Here is a 23,968-nt window from a genome sequence, read left to right as displayed (position 1 = left end):
GGAGCAAGAGTCTAACAACTTAGCATGCCTTCCTTCTGCAAGCTGAAACTGGTTCTGGTGCTTTGGCTCTGTTCTGAAAAGGCAGCAGTATTTCTACATTTCATCTCCTCTGGATTCAGAAGAAAACCCAACCAGGGCTTAACACAACTAGAAACATTATTTTCAGGCTAAAGAAGTATTTGGCATGTGAAAAGTTTCACTTCATCTGGGAATTAAAGAAAAAAAATTATAGGACAGATCAACAGAATATCTAAGTAGCTCTTTCTGAGTGGCCTTACCTGGGGGTAGGGGAGTAGGGCAACAGGCACAGAAATGAAGCTTGCTTCACTAACCACAAAAAAATGCTAACAATCATAGCTACTTATCAATTGGTGAAGAGAAAGCCAGTACCCTGCAGTTCATTTTAAATGACCGTATGTTTGGAGCCTGCACCAGTAGAATGAGGGTACACAAAATAGCTCCTGATTTATAGGGGTTGGTGCTGACTCAAGTGGTTTTAATGATTTTAGAATACTCCACAACAAAAGCTCCAACCAAGGAAGCAGAATCTGGGGTAGGACAAAATCCATTCTGCCTAACTCTGAAATGAGCATGCTGGAACAGTTATACAAATTCTGGTTAGCATCTAGAAAGGCAAAGAAAAGAGCACACATACCACCACTATTTTATTCCTTAATACATTGCTTTACCAACTTTCTACAGAAAACTGTGGGGGTAAAACAACCCTCATCAGCATAAAATTTTCCTGAAGAAAGTGAGCTTCATTCATCAGTCTTTAAAACACTGACATATGCATTTCTATATTAGTAAAGTTCCTTGCCATATTCCTTTTCTCCAATTATTCCTCTCATGTTTTCTACTGCATGATACAAACTTATAAGTATCTGCCCAACAAGCATCAATAACCATTTAAACAGGGGAGCCACTCAAACAGAGGTGACTCTCCTGAGGCCCCACTTTGCTGCCCTCCAGGTCTAAGTGGGGAAGTAACACCATGAAATATTAGGAACAGCCACCATCTAAGGGTCCCCTGTTGTACAGTGCTCACACTGACAGAATTGAATAAGGGCTGAATCTGAGAGGAAAGAGATCTTCATCCACTCTCGATATAAACGTAAGCCTCATCCAGCATGTCATTCATTGCAGCTGGCAGATCTGAGAATTTAAGGGGCGTTGTGTAAAAGCCAGTGATTAGCAGAGATATAATTGTTAAAGTCTCCACTAAAGATGCTACATAGTATAGAATTTTTGAGATACACAAGAAGTACAAACAAATGCAGTCCTACATACAGGCTAAGGCCTCTGCTGTCGTTGCTACTTATCTAGAGACGCTGCAGACAGCACAGGTATACAATAGCTGACAGGCAATGAAAACCATCTAAAATACCGCCTGCTCTCTCCCTTAAAATCCCTTTTTTGAGATCAAGATGAACATGTTCTTCCTTTCCCCAGTGCTCTAGACGTTTTGACTGAAGTGGCAGAATGTTGTGAGGTTTTGTGCAAATGAAGTTACTATGTAATACTGAATGAGTGTAGTATTTGTCAGGATATTTGTCAGCACAGGCATTGAGATTTCCAAGTTTCACAGATGCAACTTAGCTCAGTTCTTAAAAAAGTGCTTTTGTCCTAATATATACATTCTGTTGGGGACCCTTAGACTTACAGAAAAATATTTGTAATCATGTGCTGAATATGTGAAAAATAATGATGCAAATGGATGGGATAAAAATGAAATATGCTGCTTCTCCCTTTTTATCTAATCTTTCCCCCTGTTAACAATCTTTAGTGGGTCAGGGCATCTTCTATGTAAAGAAGTAGTACAAAATTCTTCCTGTACCTCAGAATTACTCTACGCTAGCTGAGACCTCTTTGTAATCCTCTTCCTAATTAGGGCATTTCCATTCTCAAGAGGATTGGGGGGGGGGGGGGTCGCTTAGAAATTTACTGAGCAATTGTCATCACTGGACTTCATTCATGTTCTAGATATTAAAGTCACTCTGGGACTTGCAAGATTATTGATATGGGCTTGGCTAAGGCAGGAAGAGAGATAGATATGAAAAAGAATAAATGGGAGCAGGGAAAAAATGGTAAAATTGGGACAAAGAAAGGAAGAAGGAAGAAAGAAAGGAAAAGGAGGGGGAGAAAAAAGAGGAAGGGGGAGAAAAAAATGCAATAGTTCATCTACTCAGGGCTGCTAACATCCTTTTCCCTGACCTGACAGGACTACATTTGTAAAAGCTGACAAGTAATTCAATCTCCAATTAACAATTTTAAGTGGTGTAGCACATACTACTGTGTAAATGTTTCCCCAGGAAATATATCCAAGGGTGAAGAGAATTAAATCTCTAGGGAGACAGGATAAGTGACTAGGTGACCAACAATATTTGGGAGTTCTAAAATACAGTCTCTTAATACACAGCCATAGAGTTACAACTTCTTTTCCCTACCTGCACTGCCATTACTGTCACTGGCAAAGTGGAGTGCTGGTTGGCAGCTGGTAAACCAGGGGTGGGGGTTAAAGGTGCTCATACTGATGGCAGAGGAGGGAAAAGCCTCTGACTTGAGCCACAATTGGATTTAAGTCCATTAACCATAAGATCGGAAATCTTTCTCTGAGTAGCAAAATTATGAAGTGCCCATGTTTGCAGAAGTATAATTTGAGGTCAAAGGAACTGTGCTACCAGTGGTAGGAAAAGAAAGGATATTTAGAAAAACAAAACAAAACATTGAGATAGAGGCCTGATTCAAAACTGGAAGATCTCCACTTACTGCTCACTGGAGAACACAGAGAGGAATGGGCTAGATGACAGGAGGATGCTGAGGATTTGAAGGAGGAGTGGGTGAGGAATAGACTCATTTTTAACGTAAAGGGGGTAGAGAAGAGCCACATGATAGTTTACTCATCAGATGGATGAGAAAACACATTGGCTTCCAGAGAGAAAGCTGACTGCCAAAAGAAATCACTCATTCCAGAGATCCATCAACTACTCATTTAGCTAGGGTCTTTAGAGTACTGATAATAGATTATTTCCAAATTTGGACATTGTTAAAAAGTCAGGTTTACATACAGCGAAATTCTCCATTTTTAGATATACAGTTCTGACAATTATGACAAATGCATATAGTCATATAACCACTTTTTTACAATCAAGATATAAAACATTTTCATTACCCCAAAAAGTTCCCTCATGTACCTCTGTAATAAGTCCCCTCCTCCCATCTCTGGGAACCACTGATCTGCTTTCTGTCCCAATAGTTTTGCCTTTTCTAGAATGTTATATAAAAGGGATCATACAGTATTATGTAGTCTTCTGGATCTAGCTTCTTTCAGTTAGCATAATGTACCTGAGATACATTCATGGTGGCGCAGTATCAGCAGTTCCTTTTCATTGTGGAGCAGTAGTCCATTATATGGAAGTACAATTGTTTCATCTGTTTGCCTATTAGTGAACATCTGGGTTGTTTCCCGTTTGGGGCAATTATGAATAAAGCAGCTATAGCCATTTACGTACAGGTTTTCATGTGGATATATATTTTCTTTTGGGCAAATACTTAGGAGAGGGATTGCTAAGTTGTGGGGTAAGTGTATATATAAAACTTTATTAAACTGTCAAACCTTTTCAAAATGGCTGTACTATTTTGCATTCTCACCAGTAATATACGAGAGTTCCAGTTGTTCCCCATCTTTGCCAATACTTCATATTGTAAGAAAAAAAAAAAAAATCTCAGTGGTGTCTGGGATTTTAATTTGCATTTTCCTAATGACTGATGATGTTGAGCATCTTTTCATGTTCTTATTTACCATACTTATCTTTACTGGTGAAGCATCTATTCAAATCTTGCCCATTTATTTTAAACAGGGGTTTCTTATTATTGAGTTGTGAAAATTCTTTATATATACTGAATAACAATCTTTTATCAAACATGTGTTTTCCAAAGCTAGGGGAAAACAATAACAACAACAAATAAACCCAGTCACCAGTGGGTTCTTCTATGGATACCAAACATGAGGTAGATAAAAACTGAAAGGCAAATGGCTGCATGACTGATTGCCTATGCCCAACACAAAAGTTCAGTGCTTGCTGGAGTTTGGCTTCTTGGGGAGTACCAATGACTCCACATCTCTGAAGCCTTTTTGCTTGTGCTTTCTCATTTACATATGGTGGGCATCAATTTGATGTTTCTCCCCCTTAAAATACGTTATGGTCATTTAGCCTAAATTTTAAGCTCATGAAAGCAGGAATCATCTTTGTATTCCCACAGATAAGAACAGAGGTTTACATAGAAGAGACATGCAATAAATGCATACAAATTGCCACAATTCTTGGTGCTCTCTACAAACTCAGCTTTGATCTAATTTTTAGCAAGTTTAGCTACTATAAGCAAAAGAAGTCTTTCACATTAATGATGTAATGTGTAGCAACTTTCATAAGAAAAGTAAATGGTTCCATTTTCCTACCTTTTGAGTTTACCCCACTGTAGACACTTGTGGGTGGGGTTTTTTTTTTCTTTCAAAATTCTTTACCTGTTTTAGAACTAAACTAGTAATTCTATATAGTATAAAGTTATATTAGGGTTGCTCTACTGAGCTGTATAAACCTGTTTTATTTGAGAAAAGGCATGCTTTACCAATGGATCAGGTAGAAAATGAAGATACTCAAAAGTTGATTATATATTCCAATGGTTTTAACTGAAGCCTTTTTGTTTGTGCTTTCTCATTTACATCTGGTGGGCATCAATTTGTATCTTATGCTAATGGTTAAATTTGCGTGGGTTCTTTTCCCTTAACACTGATTTCTCATTTTCTCTCATCTGCTTACTATTTTAAAGGGCTTAAATTTTAAACACTGAGACATTATTAAAATTAGGAACCAGTCAAGAATTAGCCAGAGATACTTGAAGCCTAGGTATGGTAACCTGTAGTTCAATCTAAACAGCTCTTAAAGCTTCTCCTTTCACAATTCAACATTCCTGACTGTGTACATTAGCTGATTAGTCTGTGTGATGACAGCCACTCTGAATGAGTGAGGACACAGCTAGATTTGGATTCATGCACAGGGGACATTCCCTAGAATGATGAACAGCCAGGAGTCAAGTTTCTCAACAATCTGGTTTCCTGAGTCTTTATCATATTCACACTGCAGTCTGTGCATAGCCAGGACTCAGGTCTGTCTTCCTCATAGAAAAGGACTGCAGTCCTTACATTTCTAATCTACCAACATGTGCAGTTCTTGCACTTTTAATTTATGAGTGTCTGGGGGGGGCCTTTCTGACTTGGGAACATATTGGCTCAGTCTAATGCTTGGAGATTATTAAACTTGGAGCTATGCTCCACTATCAAGTCTACAGATCTTTTATTTAGAAGATATGGTGCTCTAAATGCACAAAGAGCTCCCTGTCACCTTCACATTAAAGTCCCTAGTGCCTGGTAAATGGAATTATATAGCTGTCATCTCCTTTCCCCAAAGTTTTAAGAGTACAATGAGCTCATTTTTTCACGCTCCATCCCAGCTTCAGAACTAAGAGACCTACTTTGTATTGATTTAAGGTCTCAGAAATAAATAAACCTGCTTCACCACTGTGATTCACAACAAATTCATGATACACTATTGCATGATATATTTCAAGCTCTTGCTCTGGCTCTCTTTTTCCTCTGGTGAGTGATGGGGGAGGTGGGAGGTAGTGGGAGCTGCAAAGCTGACAGTCTGATGGTTATTAGAGATGGCTGCTGACTGCAAATCCAAGAACAGACACTGTTGGAAGAGTACTGGATTTTTTTCACTGGGGGACAGGGATAAGAAGATAATTTTCTTGGTTTCAGGCTGGGATTGGGGGAGAAGAAAAGTTAAGGTGGGGGAGAGAGGGGCAGAAGGAGTAGCAAAGCTTCAAGTGAACAATGATCTGCAAAGACAGGGCTATGAACACATGTAGAAAGAGAGAAAGGCAAAGAAACTACAGTATATGAAAGTGTAACATATGACTGACTGAAAATGAAGAAGCTGAAGAAATGGCTCTGCCTAAAGGACTATGCTCATAGACACAAGAGGGCACTTAGTTTGAGTGCAGGGGCAATGTTTTATTAGAAGCAGAAAGTACAGAGACCCTTCCTGCCACAGAATCTGTGAAGTAGAGGCATTTCTTCATTCAAATACTCAGGAAATATCAGAATCTGGGGGTTGAAATGGACACTCTGGAGATAGGGTAGAGATATAGCTAAGGTCCACTCGGATGAAGTGAACTAGACTGCCCACTGCCATGAGAGGGTAATAAATCCTAGTGTTTTAGCTTTTGTTTGTGTGCCCTTAGGGCTTTACAGTACCACTGGTCTATATCACCTTTACTGACTTCTGAAATAAGTACCAGCAAACCTCAGACCCATGACTTTTAACTGACATCTGAAACTATAGCACCCCCAAAGACCTATTCTCCAACCATGGATCAGGATCCTGACTTTCAATGAGGCAGGTGATGGGAAAGTCAGAGACAATCAGGCTCCACCCAACAGCCTTGTGTCTTTCAGCGTGTGAAACTGTCCAGGAGAACCCCTAAGGTTCCACTGAGTACTTCGAAGTGAGTTAAGCTTTAGCTGTTTCTCTTGAAATGACTACTTATTTCATCTTTCTAGCTGGCAACAATGTTATTTATAAATCCAGTTTCTTTTCTATCTTTGAAATACATTTTTATCTTCACTGCATTTGTTCTTGGACAAGGCCAGACTCTGAAAGCAAAAGTACATAGGGAAGATTTTGGTTACATTCAAGTCCACATACGTCAGATCATAAAACAGAGTTTCTTTGTGAATTCTGAGCACTATTTTTTTTTTTAACCAGGAATCAGACCATCTGTATAGGGAAACAGACTTTAGTCCAATATAAGGAATATCTTTATATAGATGAAAGGGATTGGCTCAAAAAGTACTGAGCTCCTCTTCAGTTGAGTTTTTTCAAGCATAATTGAATGAATATTTAGCAATGATGTCATAGAGGAAGTTCAAGCAATGGTTGGGTAGCTGGACTTTTTTTTCAGGTATTTACTTCTAGCTATTCCAATACATTAAAACCTAAAAAGTGTTATCTATATAGTGTGTAAGAATGTCCACCAGAGTGACCTCTCAACTCCATTTGAAATCTCTCAGCCACTGAAGCTTTATTTTGTTTCATTTCGCATCCCCCTTTTGGTCAAGATGTTCTCAATCCCACAACGCTGGGTCCAGATTCATCCCCGGGAGTCATATCCTGCATTGCCGGGGAGATTTACACCCCTGGGAGTCAGGTCCCACACAGTGGGGAGGGCAGTGAGATCACCCGCCAAGGTGGCTTGGTTAGAGAGAGAGGCCACATCTGAGCAACAAAGAGGCACTCAGGGGGACACTGTTAGGCACAATTATAAGCAGGTTAAGCCTCTCCTTGCAGCAACAAGCTTCATAGGGGCCAGCCCCAAGACAGAGGGCTCAGGGTAGCTGGACTTTTAATGACTCTTCCACTTTCAGTATTTTAAATTCTATGGCCATTTATCATCATTATCACTATCAACAATAACAACAAAATACACAGCACTTAATTTTCTGTAATCTGGATAAGAAAAAAAGATTAAAATGTTTTAATCACCATGCTCTACAACTTCCATTCCTAATCTCAGTAATATGTAATAATTTTACATGTAACTAATGGCTAATATGTTTTTTAGAATACCCCCCCTCCCCCAACCCAACCCCAACATGGTTCCCTGGCTACAAATCAATATGCTAAATTCATGGCATCACAGAATATTAGCAACAAAAGAGAATTTAAGATTAAAATCCTCTGGTCTTCATCCTAAGGTGGCAAATGTATTACCACTACCACTGTGCAAAGAGGAAACTGAAACCCAAACAGATTAAAGCTCAAGTTGCTTACCTGCTAAATAGGAGGGAAGGAAATGATCAAAAAATTTGTTTTTTAATCTAAAGGTTTCAGAAAGTTTGAACACATTTATAATGGTTGTCAAATATGATAACTCCTAAGTTTATAACTCAGCCCTAAACAGGAACTCAGAGCTTTCACTTTTTCTAGAATCCTAAACAGGGACTCAGAGCTTTCACTTTTTCTAGAATCTCTGGACTGGTTCTTGTAGGTTTTCCTAAGTTAATACTCTCTAAGCCACCATACCTACATGGGGCCCTCTAAGGGAGTCAGAGGCAACTTCTGTAATGGAGCCCCAAATAACAATTCCACTCTGCAAGAACCCCAAATGAGAGTACCGTGATACATACCAGGAATACTTTTCTATTAAATATAAGGAACATCAAATGGAAAAGAAATAAAACAATCCAAAAGATCGTGGTAGGCATACTCACTTTTTTTGGGGGGGGGGTTGACTTGAAAACTAAGGAGATCTGCCCATTGCAATCCTTTCTGACAACTCATTCGTGATGCTAAAGCAAGGCTTACTCCAAAAGGAAGCTAAAATGCCTTCTTTAGAAAGGAGAGTGATCCCATCTGGAAGGATGGGAATACAGGGACTGTCTATTGTGAAAACAGGCAGTTAGGGACTTTTAAAAATGCAAATTGCTGAACTGATTCTTTAGTGATTATGGGCTATTGTATCAATAAGTCCTTGGGGACTCTTGTAGACAGATGACTGACACATATACTACCTTATCATGACCTGACATGGTGCCTCTCATGTTAATGGCTTTGCCAAGTGCATTGGTTATCTTTAGATAACAACTATTGGGAAAGTAAATACAAGAATGTACGCTCCAGTAAAGACTGCCACCTAACATTTCTTAAAGGAATTTTTGCCTTCAAAGAATCAGAAATGTTGTGTTTGTATTTCTTTTCCTGGGCCTGAATAATGAATTGCAATGAGAAAAGACCCCAAATGTACATGAACTACTACAACAGTGCCAATGCTTTACATCTCCTAACTCATTTAAATCCTTACAATGATCCTGGTAGGCAGGTACTATTATTATCCCTGTAATACAGGTTAATGAAACTACGACCTGTATTGGTTAAGTAAATTGCCCAAGGTGATATAACCAGTAGGCGGTACAGCCAGAAATTAAACCCAGGCAGTCTGACTATTCCAGCTCTTTAAGGTATTTGAAAGCAAGACTGCCTCACAGTAAGAGCTAAATAGTCTTTCCACCATCCCTTCTTGAGCTTCCATCCATAACTCACTCACTTTGTGTGTCTTAGAAGCATGGATGGGTATGGAGACTGTACAGTGTAGGCCCCTGGTGCTATAGACAAATCCCACTCACAGGAGGAACTCTGATATTGTACCCAACCCAACACAGTCATCTGCAACAACTTTACATTCCATATTGCACAGCTACATAAAAATACATATATGGCAACTGAGATCCAGAGAGGGATATGACTTGTAGCAAGACTCAAAGGTAAGTGTACCGGTTTGTATGTATTATGCCCCCAGAAAAAGCCGTGTTCTTTGATGCAATCTTGTGGGGGCAGATATATTAGTGGGGATTAAGTTGGAATGGTTTGGATTAGGTTGTTTCCTTGGAAATGCACCCCACCCAACTGTGGGTGAAAACTCTGATTGGATAATTTCCATGGAGGTATGGCCCCGCCCATTCATCATGGGCCTTGATTAGTTTACTGGAGTACCATATAAGCTCAGACAGAAGGAGTGGGCTTGCTATAGCCAAGAGGGACACTTTGAAGAAAGCAGAAGAGCTGCAGATGAGAGACAGTTTGAAGATGGCCATTGAAAGCAGACTCTTGCTCTGGAGAAGCTAAGAGAGGACAAATGCCCCAAGAGCAACTGAGAGTGACATTTTGAAGAGGAGCTGCAGCCTAGAGAGGAACATCCTGGGAGAAAGCCATTTTGAAACCAGAACTTGAAGCAGATGCCAGCCACGTGCCTTCCCAGCTAACAGAGGTTTTCCGGACACCACTGGCCATCCTCCAGTGAAGGTACCTGATTATTGATGCATTACCTGGGACAGTTTATGGCCTTAAGACTGTAACTGTGTAACCAAATAAACCCCCTTTCTAAAAGCCAATCCATTTCTGGTGTTTCGCATTCCAGCAGCATTAGAGAACTAGAACAGTAAGATTAGCAGAGGTAATTCCCTACAGGACTAACATAGCCCTAGCCGTACATATCATATAATTTTTTTTCTGGTGGATTTAGAGGAAATAGAGGCCTGATCTCTCTAAGGAGGATGAGTCTATGGGATTTTTTTTTTTTCCCTCTAAAAGGAATGTGAAAGTTTTAAAATGCTTACCACAAGGAAGTCACATATCACTCCTGAATCTATCTATGATCCACCTATCTCCCCAGTCACTGGCACATGTCTTCTCTCCACAGGCAGATGCTGTCCAGAGGGCAAGTCATAAACTGCAAATTTTGATTTCTCTCTGCACAGACGGGGCTCTCACCAAGACTGGGGCAATGGACCGAGAGCTCGCAGGTTCTGTCTCTATCAGTATTTCCTTACAATATTAGGTCCTCTCAACTTGTCCACCATCTGACTTTATGTTAAACATTTTAAATAGAAACTGGGAGGAGCAGTGGGGTGGCAGGGGAGAGAAAATAAATCTGAAAGTTACTGCAAATGTCCAAATGGCACCTTGACTTAGGAGTTTATGACCCTAAGAATCACCTCAGCTTCTTAAGGGTCTATCTAACCAGTTCCCCCTGTACACAGCTTACTACCTTGCCACATCAACATGAGTTCTTTAAAGCAGGGTGGTTTGTTATGTCCATCAGTTCTGGTATTTTGAGGAATCTGCCACCCATAGCCTACTGATCCTGGATCTAGGAACTTATGATCCACTACCTTGAGTGACAGGAAATAGCAACCCCTTAGAAGCTTCTTACTTGTGTCATCATTTTCACAACATTTGGACAAAAAGGAAAACGACCAGACCACTTTCTCTTCTCAGGCATTGTGGACATTAAGTACAGGGGACAGCCCTTTTGAAATGAAACTCAGGGACATAGAGGTTCAATTTCTGGCCATGATCTAGTCTCTCTCAATGTAACCAGGTCACTTTCCCTCTGTTTTAGTCTTTCATCTGTAAAGTAGCCTTGACACCACTAGCCACCCCAGAAGGTAGCAAAGAGCCAGACAGATATTTGTGATTTTAAGTTCCAAATAAAGCCATTCAGGCTACCTCTAATCATGCAGACCATTGCTTTTAGTTCAAATGTCAAATCTGCTTCTGCAACACTCAAGAAAAATGCAGATACTGTATTCACCCTTAAATTAGTAATATTTTGAATATTTTACAACTAACTGCAGGCAACGATAGAGCTAGAAAATCACAGAAAAGATCACAAGAGGAAAGGAATGAAAATACAAATGTGGGTACCATTTTCTGGTTTTGGAACAAAAGACGCAATTGTAAAGGATAGTGCCCCACAAATAAAAGATGTAAGTGTATAGTAAAACCACTGAAAGTAAAAAATAAGAAACAGCTGGAATATTTGTTTTATATGTAGGTTACTGCTTTTGGCTACAAAAAGAAATACTTTAAAAAGTAAAAGTCTTTGGAAGCAAAAGGTAGGAAGGTCTAAATTAATTAAAAATACATTGGCTAAAGACTTGCAGTATCACATTTGCACTGAGATGGAGGGAGCAATAAAAGCTTGATGCTACATGCAATGGTGTTTCTTCAGTTTCATGTCTATTAAAGGAAGAAACAATTTACATGTTACTGCATTACAAGAGTAGGATATGTAGAGTGTCAACTCTTTCACTTCAAATCAAACCACATTAAGTTAAATCAGTGATGGGGTTCTGGGGAGCTGGGGAACAGAGGAGAGAAGCAGGGAGAAAGTTTTAAAAAAATCTCTGCCTCAGCAAAAGTTTTCATTAAAATTTTAGACAAATGATCCCTGTGTCCTTCTCCCTTGCTGCCTGGGGCTCCATGCTATTTCTATGCAAATAACAACCTCGTGGTTTATATCTTATTATTTCCACCGGAGCTGCAGCGACATGACCTGAGACGCGTAAGAGGTGGGTGGGAAGGGGGAGGGAAAGGAGGGAGTTGGAGAGAAGAGAGAAAGGGAGAGAAAACCAGAGAGGGAGAAATAGAGAGAGAGATGAAGTGAGTGTTCACTCAAGTGTGAAAAAATACTGTCAGGAGTGAGTGTCAAGAACAAAAAAAAACTGCAGGGATAACATGTTTATTTCGGTTCTCCCCCAACTCACCCTCCCCACCCCGCTTGCAAACCAGCACCTTTTAAAATTCATTGGGCATCAGGCGATCATGCACAATCCATCTGCTTTCACTTTATCATTTGCATTTCATGCCTCCTGGCTTTTGATGTGCTGATACTTTGATGCAGTCAGGAGACGCACATTATCATTATTTCAATTTTCAAAGGGGTCAACGGGATCGGCACTTGCACACTCAAGATTTTTTTTCCTATAACCTCTGTGCCTCCCCCTTCTTATTCTTCACCCCAATGTTTAACATAAAGGATGAAGACTCAAAAAGGTGGGGTCAAACATTTGTGGTCTAAGAGCTTGCATGCACATTTCCACTTTATACAGGTACACATGTACCATGAGCAAATTGGTCAAGGCTTTTAAAAAAAGGAGGATCTATTGTGTTTCAGCCATATACAAAAACACACACAGACATCAGGAATGCACACAGCGAAAGAGAGGGATCTATAAGCAAGCATACAGACACAAAGAGACAGATCAGCATCACACAGAAAGAGATGTGCACTCAGAGTGACTTGCATACACCCAAAGTGTCTAAGACAGAGATATCTGCTAAAGAAAGACAAACAGGGATGCAAAAAGACACTGACACACACAAAGACAGAACACACACAAGGAGTGAGTCAGAGGATGCAATCTGAATATGTAGCTCCCGTATAGTTACCCTTTTCATACCTGATAGGCAAAGGGACTGATAGGACATTCTAAATGAATCTGCATGAAATAGGGTGTTCTCCAGTAACACAAATCTATAATTAAGAGGCACCAACATGAAGACAGTGAAGCAGCAGAGCAGGATGAGGTAACCGCTATAACTGATCACTCCCTTCAGGTAAAAATAATCACGTCTTTCTGGAAATGAACATTTTTTGGTAAGTTATAGCTGCAGCTTTACTTGTCTTTTCCCCTGAAACTAGACTTTTCCTTTAACAAGTAACTCTGTAGGCTAGGAAGGTGAAAATAATGAATTTAATGAGAATAATCCAACCAGCCGATTTTAAGGGAAAAAAAAAAAAGCCCTAATGCTTTCTTTTGACACAAATGAAATTCAACTAGCAAAATTCCAGGCAAAACACCTTTGCTTTTTGTAATATTCTTTGTGTATAACATAGTATCTAGGGGAAAATAAGAAATTCAGTGTAAAGAAGATACATTTCAGAAATTAGTTCTCTGTTCAGGCATGGAAACATTATGGAAATACAGGTGTATTCTTTAAATTCTATCTTCAAAGATAATGGTACCTAAAATTCTCTTCAACATTCATCAATAGCTCATCTTAAGAACGTATCCAAAAGAGCAACTTAAAAAAACATTTAAGACTCTCAGCAGTTCCTCCCACTGTAATAATGTTCAGTAGGGGTGAGTCACAATCTTTATTACTAGGTTACTCTCCAAAAAGAGGAGGACAGCCAAGTTTGCTATTGTTAGCAGTACTGTGCCTTATCTTGGAAAGAAAGGCAAACCCAGAGAAGAATACAGAGTTCATTATGAATGCAGAGAGCAAATTGATGACATCAAAAAAATTCCCCTAATTTCTGACATTCCCCCCAAAGTTAACAGGATCAACAGATTTATCAACTTTCTGTAAATGTGAATGATGGATAGAACACTTAGTTCCTGTTCTTCCACTTGAAACTCAAGGCTTGATAAAAAGTTCCTATAAGTCTAATCAACATAATTATTCAATACAATTTAGTATGTGTATAACTCCACAAACCCCATCACCAAACTATCTCAGAGAGAAGAAAAGGGAACTGAAATTTTGGTAAATGCCAACTCTTTGTACCAAGTGCTAGGTAATTTTACTTATGTTTTCTCAACTGATCTCTACAACATGGTGTAAAGGTACAAATTATTATCCCCTTTCTATAGATAAGAAATCAGAGGAGCTGAGAAGTTATACAAGTTGTCCATAATCGGCCAGCCCCAGACTATTCCATTACATATTCCTGGCTCTGGAGAGAAAATAATGTCCTATGCCTGCAAAGAAGTCGGAATTGCATTGCCCTTTGTATATTCACGTATCCTTAGGTAGTTTTCACTCTTACGAGCACTGACCTCACCATCCATTTCTTTTCCTTGGAAAAGCCCCTATGAGCTTCGATTGAAAAAGCAAAAGGATTTCTTCTGAGAGGAAGATAATTTCTTGTCATATTCTTCCTGCAGCAATCCATCCATGCATTCATCTACTCATTCTCCCATCCAATATTTACTCAGTGCTTTATGTACAAAGGACCACCCTTAGTGTCTTTTTAGAGGTGAATTCACAGATTTCTCAAAATACTAAAACTCATTATCTGCAACATCTAGGCCAGTGCTTAAATCCATGCCTGTACATCGGAAATGGGAACTAGTACACTGGAATGAAAATCAGCTTCATGTGTGGGAACAGATGTCTTTACATCCCTGACTCACAAATGAGAAAAAGGGAGGAGGAAGCAGAACAAAAGCATTCAATTATTAATTCTCAGACTCTCTAGAAAGACATTAAAATGTAAGCTCTTTGGAGGGGGGGGTCTTATACGGTTTGTTCACTAACACGTCCATATGGCCTGGAATAGTGCCTGGCACATAGTAGGTATTTAAAATATTTGTTGAATGAATGAAATGAATGAGTGAAAGACAAGCAAGTCAATGTGCAGGGAAGATGCAGGGAAAGGGGAAGAGATAAACTGAGGAAGGCATGGATTGAATGGCTTCCCCTCAATCAGAATCTGAAATTAAAAATTCACAATAATCTTCAAACAGCTTCATACACTTCTCCTATACCCTTGAAACTTACTTTGTTGAGCGCCCCAGCTCCTGTCAAAATTAAGTGAGAATTCTCAACCTGGATGGTTCTCTGTCCCAGCCGGACAACGTAAGCCCCAATCCCAATGGCCCGGCATGTCACCTTAAAAAAGAATAAATTATACATGGTAAATATTTGTGCCCTTTCCCAAGTTGTAAGGACTAAGGCATAGATATGTAAAATCCACATCAACATAAATAATGCTTTTTTATGACATCTGTTTGATTAATAATACAAAAAGTCAATTTCCTGAGTAAAGAAGAGACAGAATCCATTCAATGATTCAAGTTTACTGTGCCTGGCACATAGTACGTATTTAAAACATCATACGTTACTTCTGCACTTTTGCCCATTTCACAGATGCCTGGCATCTCTACAAGAGGTATGAACATGGAAGTAGTAAGGGGTGAAGAACATCAAGCTATTAAAATGCTGGCAAAATATTTGGAGAAATAAGAAATTGAACTAAAGGCTAAATAAAATGAAGTGCTAGATTTATCTGGAAAATTAAATTATTTCCATTATCCTATCTTCTCATTATCATGCATAATTAAAATTAAATTGTAGGTATATATTTTCAAGAAATGTTCTCATTTGGGACTGAATACCAGTGAGGAGGACAAAAATTAACTCTAGCCCTCAGCAAAGTCTTCAAAAATTTTCCATTTTGGCATGATTTACCAGGCTTATGGTGATGATCTCATCATAGGCCAATGAGGATTCTCCAGCAATCATTCCAGAACCTCGAAGGTTCTCTGCGCCAAGTCCCTCTTCTTTCCCAATAATATCTGTTATCTTGTACCTATTGAATACAGCCATGCCAAATTATAAAGCTTACACACAGTAACAACAATCCGTTAAAAGACTAAGCACCATTAAAAGGCTACTAAAAGCATACTGAAAGCTTACACTTAACACCAGAGCTTTATATGCTTCCTGTTATATTCATCATTCATTTGTCTTTTCTTTTTAGCTTGGTTCCTATTTTATCTGGAAGCAATGTGGCTTAGTATAAAGAAGAGAATCTGGAATTAAGTATATGGATTTAAATCCCTGCTCTGATACATACAGCAGTGTGACTCTGGTGATAATAGTAACTTCTATCAGAAGGTGATAATAGTATCTACCTCTAAGGGTTAAAGAGTTAAATTAAAGCAAGTAGGAGAGGGCTTGGCACATAGCTGGCACTCAAATTTTACATGTCCTCTCTTACTTTCTATAACAAGTTTCTTAAAAGTAAGGGCAATGTATGTATGTCTGTAATAAGCAGTAGTCATTAAATCAATAATTTTAGATAAATGTTACATAGGAGTCAAACATCTAAACAGAAGGGTAGAGCGAATGCTTGGCCCCATATCTCAAGTCAGAAATCCTCCCCCTTTCCAAGACAGGGATGAAGGGAAAGGTCAAAACAGTGTACTTCCATTCCTGTTCCTTCATAAATATGTGTATACATGAGGGTTCCTGGCTATAGTTTTCTGGAGGGGCAGGTAGAATGTGTGTTGAAGTGAAATGCGGACCAGCTTAGCCAGAAAGCATCCTGTGGATCCAGTGGAATTCACTCATCTGTCTTTTTGGCAGGGGATTAGGAGTGATAGCTGTTAATAGGATATGGGAGATGGGGAATGCAGCTAAGAAAAGAAAGGAAGAATACAAAGTTGGAAGTAGAGATGGGCATATATTATTCATTGTTCTATATGTACCCAGAAGGCTTGGCACTGGGCACAGTTTATAAATTAAAACTGGGCACAGTTTATAAATTAAGTATCCTGTAGTGGCTTTTAAACTGCTTCCCCAACTCATATTTCTCTGTTCCCTTCTTTATTTCTAGTCCTCTTTCAATTCCTTTTCTTTGCCCTTGCTGTTGGTCGGTGGCTTTGCATCTCTGCTTCCCAGATTTCCTTGCCTTTCTATTTTTAGCCCCTCCCAATAATTCCCCAATTCTTCCTTTCGCCCTGTATCTATAGATTTGTATTTTAGAGGTTTGTTGCAGATGAAGCTAATTTCTCCTAAGGGGTTAATGAACCACACTAATGGGGGAGAAGGGGTGTGTGTTCTTTTTATAAGGACCATGTGTCATAGAGTCACAAATACTCATGGGGTCAGTCAGCCTTCCCTGTAAAGCAGATCCTTCCCTTCCAAGGGTTGCATATTACTTCACAGATTTGTTAGTGCCTTGTCAAATGGCATCTTCTCCCACTGAATTATATGAAAAAGAAGAAAAATTTCCCATTTTCTGCTCTATGACCAGAGACTTCTATATAGGACTATCATTCTTTTAAGTGTTACACAATTTTAATATTACTAATAATTTAAAAAAAAAACTTTGAATAGTGTATTACAATTAATAAACACACATATCTATATCACTTTTGACCCTCACACCAATCCAGTGTGACAGGTATTATCATCTCCATTTTAAAGATAATAGGGTGGTTGACTGCTTACTATATGCTCAGCTTTACATATTTACTTGCTCTTCATCTTACAGATGAGGAAACTAAAGCTCAGAGAAGAAAAATGGCTGGCTTTAACAAAAGCAATATACAAAATTAACTTTCTTAGATACCAGTAATAAAGAGTTAAAAGGATATAATGAGGAAAAAAATCCTGTTCATATAGTAAGAAAAAACAAAATTATCTAGGAATATACAAAGAAATTGGCAAACTCCCACTGTACCCAAAGGTACTCCAGGGTGCCCCCATGAATTCCCAGGGGCACTTCAGAATACTGCAAATTTTTGAGAGAAACATTATGATACAGAGTATCTGTTGGACACCAAATGAAGTACTAGCTTTAAGTATTCATTATTTAACATTAGATAGTGCTACATTCCTTTCAACAGTGTCCTATCTTTGCAAAGTTGGTTTTTTCAGGAGCTTCCGTGATAAAAATCAATGTGGAACAAGACATGAGGGTGGCTTGGTCCAATCTGATTCTGAGGTTTGAGAAGTTGTTTGGGCACAAAGATCCAATTAGTAAGTAACTAATAATTTAAGAAAGAAATAAAATACTTTTTTCAATTTATGTGTATTATTTTTTCAAATGATTAAGTTGTCAGTACATAAATACTTAAGTTGTCTGGGTCTACTTAATAAACAGAACTATTAGGTGTATCTTTTAAACTAGGAGTGTTGTGAAAAATTACCCAGACACTGAGGGTGCTGTGAAACAAGGGAGTCTGGGAACCTCTGGCATAACCTACATAAAGAAAACAACAAAACTTTAAAAAGTATGTTTGAATAAATGGAAAAAATATACCATCTTCTTTTGGGATGAGTTAGTATGAATATTTCAGGTCTTTCTAAATTAATTTAAACCTAATGCAATTCCAAACAAAATCTTTATGGAATGTTTTAAGGAGTTAAAGAAAAAAAAATGGGCCTATATGTAAAAAAGGAAAAACAGACAATAAAACTTGGGAAAAACTAAGAATGTGAGGAAATATGCCATACTAGAATAGTTAAAACAATATAGCATTAGCCAAAGAACATACATACAGAACAAAAAACATAACACAAAGCCTAGTAATTGAATAAGATTATTATTAAAGTAGGGAAAATACAGACTGTTCAATAAATGACATTGGAACAATTAATTAACATTCCACAAAACTTGTAGATTATAAAAATGTTCAACTTCACTGGTAATCAAATTAATACAAGTTAAAAAACCATAGCTGTTTTTATCATATTTTAATTGACCATAATCACTGTTGACAAAGGTAGAGAAAAATTAAAGAGGGGAAGCACACACTATCATATAGTACTAGAAAGAGAATAGATTTTGGGAGTGCAACGTGATATTATTTATCAAAAAAACCCTTAAAAATGGACATACTTTTTGCCTAGAAATTCTACTTCTAGAAAACAACCCAAAGGGAATAATCAGAGATAGTCATTACAGTTTATGCAGAAGAATGTTGTGCCCAGGGTTATAAAAATGAAAACCTGGAAATAATCTGAATGTTCAAATGTCATACACTCATTATGATGCAATACTATGCAACCATTAAACATATTCTCAAATAATATTTTAAGAATAGAAAAATTTCCACCAAAATACTTTTTAATAAAAAGAACAAATTATAAACGTTTACCTGTTTATGATCCCAAATATGCAGAAAAAAGTATGTGTATAGAAAAGATAGTAAGAATAAAACATGTTAATAATTTTGATCTCTCAGAGTAGCATTATGGTTGATTTTTTTTTTCTTCATAACTGTTTACATATTTTTTTCTAAAATGAATAAGTATTATAAATGCAATTAAAAAACCTCAATCAATAACAAGATCATTCAGCTAATAGGGGAGGATATAAACCTAGAACCTCTTGATTATGTAACAATCTTCAATGCTCTTCAGTGTCATGACCAGCAGGACAGTAAGGAAAAAAAATAACATACTCTCCTTTCTTTAGTCCACAGCCAAAATATTTTGATGCATATGACCTACCTGGATTCTCCTTCATCCTCCACATGTTCACAATAGACAGAGTTGAGGGCACTGACTCTCTTATAATCCTGAGGGGTCAGATATAAATACTTGTATCCCTGTGAAGCACAAATAGTTTTTAACTCATTATTTGCCATCATAACAACCAGAAGACACAGCAAAGCATGTACAATGCAGCTTGTTCCAAAGCTATCCTTAAATTGCCACATCACTTCTTATAGACAGTTCTCCTTTGAAAGATAGAAGTGCCTGTTTCTCTGGTCACTGACTCTCTGTCCTTGAAACAAGTTATCTTGTGGCTACTCTCCAAATACATTCCATTCATTTTATTTTCATCATGGTCTAAGGGTCATTTTCTGATCTTCAGTGACGCCTTTTTCAAAGACACCATCACAAAATGAAAGAATCATGCGAATTACTATTCTTCAGACTCTCAACTCCATAATATCATCAAAATATAAATGGGTAAGGGATATTGGGAATATCACAAAATTAAGAGATTCAATATTAAAATCAGAAGTCTATGGCACTGAACTCGAGTGACACTGAACTCATGTCTTTTGTTTTCCAATAAGCAACTTCTAATTCCCACATACATTTTAAAAATTATACTAAGATACTTTTTTGATCTATTTTTATACATACAGATACACACACACACAAAATAGAATTACATCACACATCATACATGTGATAGTGAACTTAGGTGAACTGGTCATTCAACCAAAAAAAAAAAAGTAAAAAGAGGAAAACACTTTGAATATTATGGGAAATTATGCGCACCATTCCCTCAGTAAGTTTAGGTGCCATGATGAGCACAATATGGAAGAGTCACAAATCTGGTCTTGCCATTGGTCTCGCATGACATGGCAGGAATGCCTTGTAGCACTGAGTTTCATTAGTATGTCTGTCAGCACATATTTATTGAATGCCTATTATGTGCTCTTCCAGGCACTGGGAAAACAGGATGAACAAAAACAGACAAAAATTCCTGGCCTTGTGGAACTTATCTTTTAGTGAGGGAGACAGACAAGATATGAGATAAATATATAATGAGGTAAAAGACATAATGTTCATGGGAATAAATTCTAAGGAGAAAACTGAAATAGAGAAGGAAGATAGGAGAGTTGGGAGGGTTGTGTTTCACTGAGAAAGTGTCATTTGAATAAAGCCCTGAAGGAGTTGAGGAAATGAGGCATGGAGATATCTTGGAAGGCAGGGGTGGGGTTGGGGGGGGCATTCCAAGTAGAAGGAACAGCAAATGCAAAAGCACTGAAGCAGGAGTGTGTTTAGTAAGCTGAAGAAAAGGAAAGAGGCCAGTAGAGTCAGAGTATGGAATAAGAGGGGCTGTGAGATGAGAAATGAAGGCACACAAGGACTGGAAGGCTAATCCATGTATGGTGTAGGCAACTATATGGTCTTTGGCTTTTACTCGAATGAGTTGGGAAACTATGGAAGGGTTTTGGTCAGTGGAAAGTTTTGCACCATGATTTACATTTTATATTTTATTAATATTTAAACTGCACCATTCCACTTTCTGTCAAGAATACACTTTGGGTGGGATGGGGGCACAGCCAAAAGCAAGAAGGTCAATTACGTGACTACTGCAATAATGCAGGTAAGAGATAACAGTGACTTGGACTAAACTGAAGCAGTAAAAGTGGTTAGAAGTGGTTGGTTTCTGGATATATTTTGAAGATTGGGATAACATGATTTACTGACAGAGAAGACACAGGATGTGAGAACAAGACAGAAGTCAAGGTCTTTTACTTAAACAAACAAAAGAATGGAGGTACCATTTATTGAGATAGAGAAGACTATGGGAAGAACAAATTTAAATTAGAAGATTAGAAGCTATATTTGGCAGACAGGTAAATAGAGGTGTCTGGATATATGCATTTGAAATTCAGTAGTAAGATATATATTTGGAAGTCATGAGCTTACAGATGGAATTTAAAGCTTTAGTACTAGATGAGATAACAAAGGAAGGTACAGAGAAAAAAGAGGAGAGGCCCAGGAATCAAGCCCTGAAACACTCTTACATTTAATACTGCAAAAACCATGAAAGAAAACTGAGAAAGAAGATCCAGAAAGAAGGAAGATAATAAGACTATGGGATTCTGGAAGCTAAGAGAAGAAACTATTTCAAGGATGAGGGAGTGGTCAACCATGACAAACTCTCAAACTACATTCTGAGAGGTCAAATAACTAAAATGAGGACTGAGAATACACCACAGGATTTAGCAATATGGAACCACTGGTGACCTTGACAAAAATGGCTACAATGGAATGGTAAGGGTGCAAGTTTAACTAAAGTAGGTTCAAGAGGGAGGTTACACTTCTGGAAAGATGGCAGAATAGGGAGTTGCAGGGCTCACTCCTCTTCCAAAAACAGCTAGAGGACAGGCAGAACTGTCTGAAACAACTGCTGTGTGTCTCTGGAGACCAGGGAAGAGTGAGACAAAGCGGCTGAGAAAAAGCGGTGTAAAACAGTGAGTAACTCACTTGGCCACAGCTTCTGGTAGGCCTGGTCCCTGCCTGATGGGCTGCTGTGGACTGGGAGGGCTGCAGAAGACCTCCTCCCCAAGAATAGGGGGAGTATGGGCCAATACTGATCCAGCTACTGGCCAGTGAATTTAGACTGCTGGGTCCCGCTGCTTTAGCCTGTTCCAGACAGGTGCCACTTGCCATTGTTTTGGCAAGCATCAAAAGTGCAGTTAGCAGAGGGCTAAAAATACCCTGCCTTACTAGGCCTGTGGGGAATAGGTTGCTGAAGAATTTCATTTGCTGGGCATGGCAGGAAAGCGCAGCCTTGGGAAGCTGGAAAAAAAAAGGCTTTTGGCATCCTTCCTGATCCTCCCATCAGGGCCCTCTGGAACTGGTCTGCACTCCCAGCATGGGTCCCTGGCCCTGTTTTGGCTGGGAAGTACTGATGAACAAAGCGTCAAAGAAGAGTCTTAACACAAACCCCAACAACAACAAAATCCTAGACAAGACAGAGAAACCAATCTCCAGAATAATCTCATCAACATAATCAGATGCCCAAATATCAGCAAAAATTTACAAGCCATACTAAAAGACAGGAAGAAATGGCCCAGTCAAAAGAATAAATTAAAAAGTCAGAGGGGATATGGAATTTGGAACAACTAATCAAAGATGTTCAAACAAATGACCTAAATCAATTCAAGGAGATGAAGAAAATATGCCTAATGAGATGAAGGATATTAAGAAGACAGCAGGTAAGAAGAATTTGAAAGCATGCAAAGAAAAATATTAGAACCTTGGAAATGAAAGGCACAATTGATGAGATTAAAAATACGCTAGAAGCATAAGATAGCACATTTGAAAAAGTATCAGCGAGCTAGAAGACAGGACATCTGAAATCAAACAGACAAAAAAATACAAAAGAATGGAAAAAATTGAAAAATTTCCTAATACTTGAGCAAGGTATCAGGAAATTGAACGACAGCATGAAGCACACAAATATACATGTCACAGGTATCCTTGAAGGAGAAGGGAAAAGGGGCAGAAAGAATATTGGAGAGAATAATAGCCCCAAACTTCCCAATTCTTATGAAAGACATAAATACACATATCCAAGAAATGCAACATACTCCAAAAAATAATAACTCCCAATAGACCTACTATTCCAAGACACATACTAAGTAGATTCTCAACTGTCAAAGATAGAAAATTCTGAAAGCAACAAGAGAAAAGCAATGCATTGCATAAAAGGGATGCTCAATAAGGCTAAGCTCTGATTTCTTAGAAGGAACCATGGAGACAAGGGGGCAGTAGTATGATATATTTAAGATATTGAAAGAGAAAAAATGCCAGCCAAGATATCTTTATCTGGCAAAATTGTCCTTCAAAAGCAAGAGTAAGTTTAAAATATTCACAGATAAACAGAAGCTGAGAGTTCGTTAACAAGACACTTGCCCTACAAGAAATACTACAGGGAGTTCTACAGGCTGAAAAGAAAAGACAGGAGAAGAAGGCTTGGAGGAGAGTGTAGAAATGAAGATTATCAGTAAAGGTAACTGAAAGGGTAAAAAAGAGAGACAAAAATTAAGATATGAAAAATAAAAGCCAAAGGACAAAGTGGTTGAAGTAAGTACTGCCTTTATAATAATAACACTGAATGTTAATGGATTATACTCCCCAAACAAAAGACACAGATTGACAGAATGGATTAAAAAAAATATGATACATTTACATGCTGTCTATAAGAGACTCAACTTAGACCCATGGATACAAATAGGTTGAAAGTGAAAGGTTGGAAAAAGACATTCCACAGAAAGAGTAACTACAAAAGAGCTGTGGGAGCTATACTAATATTGGACAAAATAGACTTTAAATGCAAAAATGTTATAAGAGACAAAGTAGGACATTATATATTAATAAAAGGGACAACTGACCAAGAAGAAATAAAAATCATAAGTATTCATGCACCTAATCAGGGTGCTCCAAAATACATGAGGTAAACACTGGTAAAACTGAACAGATTGCTAGACATTGCTATGATAATAGTT

General features: G+C 38.2%; 1 protein-coding gene across 8 annotated transcripts in view; it reads right to left on the bottom strand.

Moving 5' to 3' along the window:
- Positions 1–23,968, bottom strand: part of ACACA (acetyl-CoA carboxylase alpha) — a 371,031-nt gene that overhangs the window by 46,216 nt on the left and 300,847 nt on the right. For all 8 annotated transcript variants that reach the window (XM_037808139.1, XM_037808140.1, XM_037808142.1 and 5 more), the window contains 3 exons: positions 19,437–19,534; positions 15,663–15,783; positions 14,973–15,083 (listed from right to left, as the gene is read on the bottom strand). In XM_037808139.1, the coding sequence (XP_037664067.1) occupies positions 14,973–15,083; positions 15,663–15,783; positions 19,437–19,534 (330 nt within the window). The remainder of the gene's footprint in view (positions 1–14,972; positions 15,084–15,662; positions 15,784–19,436; positions 19,535–23,968) is intronic.

This window comes from Choloepus didactylus, chromosome 18 (genome assembly GCF_015220235.1).
Source record: "Choloepus didactylus isolate mChoDid1 chromosome 18, mChoDid1.pri, whole genome shotgun sequence".
NCBI classification, from domain to species: domain Eukaryota; kingdom Metazoa; phylum Chordata; class Mammalia; order Pilosa; family Megalonychidae; genus Choloepus; species Choloepus didactylus.
Note: the sequence above shows the minus strand (reverse complement) of the source record. Positions and strands in the feature narration are given on the sequence as shown.